Genomic DNA, 10,219 nt, shown 5'->3' on the forward strand with positions numbered 1-10,219 from the left:
TACAAGTGTATACCTATAAAAACATCAGTGTCGAATCTAGTTAACACAATGGTTTAATTTTGTGGCATGTGTTGTCCAATATGATTTAGCACAATAGTTGTTTCATTTTATAAAACCTTTGTCTATTAAACAGTGCAATGATTCTATATTTTTATATTTTTACATAAAGCCTTTACAACTGCAAATTACAAAACCAAAAACCAAACCATTTAAAAAGTACAAACACCATAAGTGCAAAATATAATACCATCTGATAAATACCAAACCATTCAACCTTCATCAAACTACAAAAACCGTCTACTTTTAACCAACATTATCCACCCACATTCACAAATATCCCCCTACATCCACTACATCCACCAACATCCACCTACATCCACTACATCCACAAACATCCACCACCATTATCGTAATCACAAAAACATGTTCAAACCTACTTAACTACTATTGCACTTAAACATCATAGCATGAACATACATGAATAAACTAAACAGTTTGTTCATCCAGCCTTACCATAACACGGTAAATATAAAATGTTAAACAAATTAACTTAACATGAATAACGCTTCATGAAAAATTTGGCAAAGTCCATCTTGATTGTGTTAACGTCATCCTCACTATAAGCCAAGTTGCTTTCACGAATCCACTGAAAATAAACAAAATTTTGTAAGGCACTGGAAGCAGTAAACACAAAAATGTAAAAAACAATAACAAGCGAAATTCATACCTTAGCTGCAAACTCGAGATCTTTGTCATAGCAGATTTCCTTCATGTATCCCATGACAAAAAGGCCACAGTCGAGGACCCCTCTCTACAAAGGAACTCCCTAAAAAAATACAAATGAAATTACTACACATTTTCTATTGCAAAAATGAGAAATTATTAGAGTAGATTATTACCGCCATATTCTCCCATAAAATTTTCTTCCTGGCAGCCTTATTCAACCCTCCTTATACATCTTTATGGAACTGTAACAAAATAACATAAATTAACACAAGTACATTTTCCCTAAATCAACTAAAGTAAAGAGTAAATAAAAAACTTAGAAGCTTAACTCACTTATCAACAACCTCTACCCATTCATCACTCGCAATACGAAGCTTAAGAGGATCCATGTGGTACACTACCTCTGTCGTCGGAACAACAACGGTCAATGACCACTGATTCCTACCAAAGCATGAAAAATTGTGTTATACACTATAAATGTACTCTACAAACTTCTAAAATTCACTAAAGAACATAAAAAAACAAAAAAAACTAGAAGCACTTAAACATCTTACGCACACCATAAAATATCAATTGAACCTATTAAAATTGACAAATGCTTACAAATCATTAAAAGGAATAAGAAAGCATTGTCCTTCCTTAGCATTCATAAAATGGTTGGCAAGGGCATGTGACCTCTCTCCTGAATTATCGCATCCAATTGCACCAATCATACCAGGATCGACAAAAGCTATCAAATTCGTCATTTTAGTCTTTTTCACGTACTTATACAAGAAGCTGCATATAAAATTAAACACAAGTTTGAATATAGTTTCATTTTATTTAGAGAACAATTACTAGAAGAATTAGCTCATATTAATTCTACACAATTAAAAAAACCAAACCAAAAATAAAGCACTTTGTACTTGGAAACTTACTCAATGAATATGATAATGACAGATCCGAACATTTCACCGGTAGCGCACACGGCATGTACATCTTGCAGAAAGATGACGTGTTTCTTTGTGACACCAAAGGCTTCCTCACTTAATTCAAAACTGATTGTTCTACCATTGACTAAAGCGTCCTTTGCCCACATCCACACCCGTTTTAAGGATGATGGATAATTCGGACCCATCTCTACAGGATGCTCTTCTTCCAAGTCATCATTTTCTACAACCACAGGCTTCTAATTTTTCTTGGAACCAATTTTCTTCGAGCCACGCTTTTTTACTCTCTGAAAAGCAAAAACAAAACCATGTAAACACAGTAAACACATAGCAAATAGATCAAGTATGCAAAGTATCATCAAAAAAATCTTTACCTTTGGAGTAGACACCAGCGGGATAGCGCTTGTGTTTCCCACCACCAGATCCCTGGGCCAAGCAATAAAAGAACCTATTACTTGTTTCAAAGTAACAATTTCATCTCCTACAGGGAATGGGATCTTCGTATCATCTTGAATTGCATAAGAGATCGACACTCTTGCATTTTCTTTCAAAAGTTGTACTCCATTAAGCGTCAGCTCATATCCTTCAACAACTGCAATTTCATCAACCCTTCCATATGCTACAATGTTTCTTACTGATCCTATTGCCAACTGACAAACACCGGATAAACTATACAATTTCAACTCTTTCGAAGCATTCTCAATTTCAATAACATCCTTATCAGTATCATCCAAAAAGGCCTCCTCATCATTGAAACTGACCTTCTTCTCATTCTTATCATCAATCATTCCATATCTGACATTGTCCTCATCGCCACAATCTGTACCTTGATCAGCAGATTCGATAATCAACTTCTTCCTCACATCATTCCCACCTATATCGTTTACAAAATTATGAGGCCCCTTCAAATCTGAGCAGCTTCCTTGTTGAGAATCAATGTTTGGGCTACCCTTTTGACCAATCCCTCTTACCAGTTTCAATTCCGCTTTGATCTTTTCAATCTCAGCACTCCAAAATTCATCTCTTTGTTTTATAAATTTCGGAGTTTCCTCAGCCATAAAATTTTTAACCCCCTCACGTATCCTCTCCTCAATGGTCCTTGCTTTTTTTATCTCGAAAGATCAAAATAGACAAACTGCTTCACATGGCTCCCCTGCCCATGTATTCTTCCTCCATGCTCAGCCTTACCGAGCGTCATCATTAACACATCATTTGTACCTTCTTATAGCAATTCCCCTTCTTTAACCTTGGTCTTAAGCAACTCCTAAAAAACCACACAGTAGAATATATCACTCAGATGAATATATTCAATTGAAATACAATCAGTGACTTACTATTTTCTCAGCTTTTTCCTTAACTTTCTCATTTTTAAAATTTCCTTCTTTGTCCTTCCTTGCAAGGATCCAAGAATATGATCGATCTATCGGTTCTTCTGGATGTTTTTTCAACTGCATGTACATATATATAATTCATATTGAGATTCAAAGATATAAATGCGCATTTTCAATAAGTGAAGTAAACTATTTTCTTTATGACTAACCTATTCTATTTCCAGGTTAGCATAACCTTTTTGAGACATTAGATGATGATACTCATTCATTGAGCTTCTTTTCACTTGTTCGTCATGAATTTTCTATAAAAGAAACCATGAACAAGGTTAAGACAGCACTCTAAATTAAGGAATCAAATTAATAATTTTATAAGAAAATGATGAAGGTAATAATTTTTTTACCTTAAAATCATCCCCGAGATGATCAGCAATAAACATGTCCCAGTGCGATTTTTCTATGAACGTGTAGTCAGTGGGAGGAAAACAGAGCTTTTCTGGTTGGTCCCGGTGTGGAAGAACATACTCTGTTATCAGTCGGGATTTAAACTCCCTCCACTTTTGAAAAGCAGATTCCCATACCATTTTTCTTGATGTCGGAGGTACAATGTAAGCCATCTACATACATAAGAAACAAATGAATTCAGATATGCAAGTTAATGAATGAACAAATGCAGTGAAAGCAAAGAGAAAAAGACACGAACTACTTAAGTGAGCATGGAGGATCTATTATACCTGCACATAATCCCAAATTTTTTTTTGTCTGCTCAGGAACTTGCTTCCAACTATCCTGCCAAATCGGGACTTTGGTCCTTGCCAAGACTCCAATGTACAACTGTATATCTCCAGCTTTAGTATCATACGGCTCTCCCTTTACATTAAAGGTCACGACAAGCTTCTGATTCATTATCTTGCGTCTCAATATTTTGTGCATCATGACACAACCATGTTTTAATAGTTTTAGTCCTTCCGTCTTTTCTGGAGTTTTGTTAGTATCCACTTGTTTTTCTTTCTTCGATAATTTCTTCTTTAATTTCTTCGATATCGCCGCCTTCTTCACCGATCTGGGTGAAGAACAAGAGGGTATCACTTTATTTAATGACTGTGTTTTTCTTATAGCCTTCATTAGTGTCATAGCTGTTGCATTTGGAGTAGACTTCGTTTTTTTAGGTTGTTTCTTTTTCTTTGGAGGAGCCATAATCTGTGTACCAAAAAATCATTATCAATAACAAGAATAATCATAAAGTTCCCAAATAACAAGAATAATCATAAAATTACCAAATAATAATGAAAAGAATAATAAAAAAATACAAGAGCCGGATATATTACAAAAACATGCACAATAATCGTAAGCATGAAACATGCACACACAAATAATTAAAAAAAAGAGATTCAGATAAGAAAATAAGAATCAAGAAATATGATATCTCCAATAAAACAAAAAATCCCCAAGAATTAGGGTTTCATAACATTAATAAAAAATCATACCTAAGCAAGCAACAAAATATAACATAGCAACAGATGAATAACAGAATCAAAATCACAACATAAGAACCAAAAATAAGAATCAAACAAAAATAAGAACATGTAACAAAATTTAAAATACCATGAAGTATAAGAATCAAATAACATGCAACCATAAGAATGAAATGAAATCATATAACAAGCAACATATATAACAAGAAAGATGCAAGAACGACAGATACAAGCATAAGAATGGCAAAAATAAGATACAAGAATGAAAGAATGGAGAAAATAAGTACATGTGTTTGGTGTTCGGTGTTAGAGTTTGGAGTGTTCGGTGTTTGGTGTTCGGTGTTTGGTGTTCGGTGTTTGAAACGAGAGGTGTTTGAGGTCGGAGTGTCTGGAGCGTTTGACTTCAATTGGGGAACATAAACGAAAAGGGCAACACAAAGGGGGGAACAAAAAGGGGGAATTGAATTTTTTGGGGGAAAAACAACGGGGAAGTAAATTAGGAAAAATATAATAAAAAAAGAGTTAATAAAATAATTTTTGGAACAATGGTTTAAGATTATTTTTATTTATAATCTAACGACTAGGAAAATTTAGAATCATTATTTTAAATAATTTCAATTTTAATAAATAATTTAGAATGAACCTTCACATATTTCTTGGGATTATCAAGAAATTTGATTATACTTCCAAATTTTAAACCCCTATATCGAATTAAATTAAGAAAAAATGAAATATTCAAATGGATCGACATTAAATGACTCGTTTCACTTTTATTTACTCATACGGTGTCTTTATGTAATATTGTAAACTTAACAAGTCCTGAATCTTTCATATGTATAGTTATCGACTATATTTCGAAAGTAATGACGGGATCTACGTACATATATGATTATGATACAACATATTATAACAAATAAATGTAATTATTTATTTCATATAACCTTTGTGATATTTAAACATATGTTTGATAATGTGAGTTTTTAAATGCCAATCACTTCTCTTGTAGCATATTTTAAAAGCGTACGGTATCGATTCAAGTCTTATTCAAGTCTTTGGGATTGTCAAGAAATTTGATGTCAATAGATAATGGTTTGAACGAAAAAAAATTGTTTGTACAGGTTCTTATAATGGATTTTTTCCAAAACCGTTGTCTTATATTTTGTCAAAAAGGTTGATGTCATGACACAATTGTTTCCTGAAAAAAGGCTTATTTGTACACTTTCGTACAATGGTTTAATTTTAAAACGGTTGTCTTATAATTTAGAAAATTATTCTTCCAAATTTTAAACCCCTATATCAAATTAAATTAAGAAAAAATGAAATATTCAAATGGATCGACATTAAATGGCCTCGTTTCACTTTTCTTTACTCATACAGCGTCTGTATGTAATATTGTAGACTTAACAAGTCCCGAATCTTTCATATGTATAGTTACAGACTATATTTCGAAAGTAATGACGATATCTACGTACGTATATGATTATGATACAATATATTATAACGAAAAAGTATAAGCTATTTATTTCGTATAACCTTATTGATATTTAAACATGTGTTTGATAATATGAGTTTTTACATGCCAATCACTTCTCTTGTAGCACATTTTGAAAGCGTACCGTATCGATTTTAAGTCACATTCAAGTCTTTGGGATTGTCAAGAAATTTGATGTCAATAGACAATGGTTTGAACGAAAAAGACTTGTTTGTACAGGTTCTTATAATGGATTTTCGCCCAAACTGGTGTCTTATATTTTATCAAAAAGGTTGATGTCATGACACAACGGTTTCCTGAAAAATGGCTTGTTTATACACTTTCGTACAATGGTTTAATTTTAAAACGATTGTCTTATATTTTAGAAAATCATTCTTTCAAATTTTAATCCCAATATCGAATTAAATTAAGAAAAAAATAAAATATTCAAATGGATCGATATTAAATGGCTCGTTTCACTTTTCTTTACTCATACAGTGTCTCTATGTAATATTGTAAACTAACAAGTCCCGAATCTTTCATATGTATATTTATCGACTATATTTCGAAAGTAATGACAAGATCTCAGTACGTATATGATTACGATACAACATATTATAATAAAAAAATATAAGTTATTTATTTCGTATACCCTTAGTGATATTTAAACATGTGTTTGATAATGTGAGTTTTTACATGCCAATCACTTCTCTTGTAGCACATTTTGAAAGTGTACGGTATCGATTCAAGTCCCATTCAAGTATTTGGGATTGTCAAGAAATTTGATGTCAATAGAAAATGGTTTGAACAAAAAAGACTTGTTTGTACAGGTTCTTACAATGGATTTTCGCCCAAGCTGTTGTCTTATATTTTGTCAAAAAGGTTGATGTCATGACACATTGGTTTCCTAAAAAAAGGCTTGTTTGTACACTTTCGTACAATGGTTTAATTTTAAAACTGTTGTCTTATATTTTAGAAAATCATTCTTCCAAATCTAAATCGCCTTCATAAATTTTCAATTTTTTTAAAAAAAATTCAGGCGGGAATCCAAATAAAATAGAGGGGGAAACGAAAATTTTAAATTTTTATAAATCAACGGCTCAGAATAGTCTATTCGTAATCCAACGATAAAGAAATTATGACTTTTTTTAGTTTTATACAAATAAAATTTATAGTAAAAATAATTTAAAAAGAAACGTAATTAGTTTAAATCGAGACATAAATTCAAACAACGGTTTTGGTGAGCTCTGTTGTATGATAGAAATCATACACCGTTTATTAGCAGAAACCGTTGTCAGATGTGTCATGAATTAGTTTGCCTAGAATTAATAATTCAGAATCTTTGTCTGAAGTATCTATGTGAAGTATCTATGTCTGTTTCTTTTTGTTCATAAACATGCACACCTCTTTTCTTTTCTTTTCTTCAAATCTTCAAATCTTCATATCATCGAATCTTCATATCAATTCCTAGATCATATCTTCATATCAATTTCGGGATTTCTGAACTGAGGTAAGCTTTTTATGAACTCCTATCAATTTGGGGAACTTGAAATTATGCTTCATATTGATTTGGGGAACTTAAAATTAGGCAGAGTTCATATCAATTTTGCTCAACTCTAAGACTTGATTGGTGTTTGTCTTTTTTGCTACATATATTGTTTGGTGTTTGGTGTTTGTCTATTTTGGTTCGAATTTATTCAAATTTGATCTTGTTTTAGTAAGAATGGATAGATCTTGGTTGAAAGCAGATAGAAGATCACAAGAGTTTAAATTTGGAGTTGAAGAATTGTTCAGGTTTGCATTTTTGAATGGGTTCAATAAAAATAAAATTAGTTGTCCATGCTTAAGATGTGCTCATAGTAAATCTTGGAAGGCTTCAACTGTTAGGGATCATCTGTTTCAGTATGGAATTGATCAAACCTATAAGTGCTGGATATGGCATGGAGAGTCAAATTCAACACAGAGTCATATTATTTCTGAAGATGATACTTTAGAATCATCGAATGATCCTACAAACATGAGTACAAGGAAGGATAATGTCGATGATGAGGATATCTCGTTAGATTCCTCTGATTATATTAATCATGTTCAAGGTGAAAATGAACCGCTACATCCTGGAAGCGAGAATTTTACAAAAATGAGAGCTTTAGTTAAGTTGTATAATTTGAAAGCAAAGCATGGTAATTCTGATAAATGCTTTTCTGATGTCCTCATTTTACTTGTGTTAATGCTTCCAGAAGGCAATAATATGCCTTCTTCTTTCATTGAAGCCAAAAAACTCGGTGTGCTTTAGGCATGGATTATGAAAAAATACATGCGTGCCCGAATGATTGTCTCCTATACCGCGGTGAGAAGGATGAAGATGAGACGATTTGTCGAATATGTGGGGCCTCTAGATGGAAGTTAAACAAGAAAGGAGAAGAAATAGAAGGGGTCCCTGCTAAGGTTCTATGGTACTTTCCCTTGATACCAAGGTTGAAAAATTTGTTCAATAGAGTTTAAATTGCAAAGGATATGAGTTGGCATGAAACGGAGCGAGAAAAAGATGGTAAAATTAGACATCCGGCTGACTCAAAGACATAGAAGGATATCGATCAAAGGTGGCCTGATTTGCTTCAGAGACTAGGAACCTTAGGCTAGCTTTATCCTCCGATGGATTCAACCCTTTCCATGGACCAGGAAATGATCACTCATGTTGGCCTATTTTTCTTTCCATTTACAACCTCCCGCCAAGGCTTTGTATGAAAAGAAAGTATATTATGTTGAGTTTGTTGATATCTGGACCAAATCATCCTGGAAACGATATTGATGTTTTTCTTCAGCCACTTATAGAAGATCTACAAAAATTGTGGCAGGGGAAACAAGTTTATGATGGATATAAGAAAGAGTCTTTCCTGCTAAGGGGAATTCTGTTATGGACAATTAGTGATTATCCAGCTTTAGGGAATTTGTCCGGTAACATCATTAAAGGTTATAATTCTTGTGTTGTTTGCGCTGATGAAACAAAAGCTATCAGGTTGGCTAATTATAAAAAGACGGTGGTTATGATACATTGTAGGTGGTTGCCCCGTAATCATCCATATCGAAGGCAAAAATCAGCCGTTGATAATACCATGGAGAAGTCAACAGCTCCAATTCCGTTATTGGAGAAGAGGTGTTGGAAAGGTTACTACCACTAACGGACCATGTTTATAGTAAGACACAATGTCAACCTCGATGGAAGAAAGGGGAACCTCGACCAATTTGGAAAAAGATGTCTATATTTTTTCAGCTTGAGTATTGGAAGTTTTTGCCAGTTCGCCATATCCTCGATGTAATGCATATAGAGAAAAATATATGCAAGGCATTAACTGGTACATTGCTAAATATTCCCGGGAAGATAAAAGATAGAGAATCTGTCCGTATTGATATGGTTGAAATGGGAATAAGGACGGAGCTGAGACCAAAAGATCCCGGAAAAAAAAAGAGAAGCTACCAATGGCATCTTGGAACTTATTGCATAAAGAAAAGAAGATTGTCTACTCATCCTTGATTGGCATGAAATTACCTGATGGTTTTTGTTCAAACATTAAAGGTATAGTATCGATGGAAACTCTGTGCCTTGTTGGAATGAAATCTCATGACTGTCATACAATGTTGCATCACTTGCTTCCCATCGCACTTCGATCAGTACTTTAAAAACAGGTCAGGTGCACTATTATAAGGTTTTGCCCTTTTTTCAAGGCAATTTTTAGTAAAGTTATCGAGATTGATAAGTTAGAAAAAATGCAATCTCAATTGGTGGAGACCTTATGCCAGCTAGAAGAGCACTTCCCCCTTCCTTGTTTGATGTAATGATTCATCTGTCAATTCATCTTATGAGAGAGATTGAGCTTTGTGGACCCGTCTTCCTACGTTGGATATATCCTTTCAAGAGATACATGAAGATGTTCAAAGGATATGTACGAAACAGGGCTCATCCCGAAGGCTGCATCGCTGAGGCCTATGTCACAGAAGAGGCTGTTGAGTGTTTAGTTAATTTTGAAGAACCAACAGTTGGGTTACCTGGTAGGGATAAGAACAATGAAAAATACAGACCCTTATCTGGTGCAACAATGATAAAGCCGAGCAACAAGGACTTGCACCAAGCACATCTGTGTCTTCTCCAAAATACTGATGAATTAACCCTATTTTTCAAGTATTTACTTTACTTAGATTTCTGATTTTTTTTTCAAATAGGAGACAAGTCTTAATTTTGTTCGCTCAATTTATGATTGCTTTTTAACGAAACCTAACATTGATTTTACACAC

The 10,219-nt window shown here is 33.5% G+C and overlaps 1 protein-coding gene across 1 annotated transcript; it reads right to left on the reverse strand.

The window, feature by feature from the left end:
- Nucleotides 1-550: 550 nt before the first annotated feature.
- Nucleotides 551-1,843, reverse strand: LOC141718653 (uncharacterized). The gene is made up of 5 exons (XM_074521030.1): nucleotides 1,644-1,843; nucleotides 1,330-1,503; nucleotides 1,071-1,167; nucleotides 728-811; nucleotides 551-646 (listed from the first exon to the last, which is right to left on the reverse strand). Exons 1-5 carry the CDS (start codon nucleotides 1,841-1,843, stop codon nucleotides 551-553), a joined length of 651 nt encoding a protein of 216 aa, XP_074377131.1.
- Between the last annotated feature and the right edge of the window lie 8,376 nt (nucleotides 1,844-10,219).

Source organism: Apium graveolens, chromosome 4 (assembly GCF_009905375.1).
Source record: "Apium graveolens cultivar Ventura chromosome 4, ASM990537v1, whole genome shotgun sequence".
NCBI lineage: Eukaryota > Viridiplantae > Streptophyta > Magnoliopsida > Apiales > Apiaceae > Apium > Apium graveolens.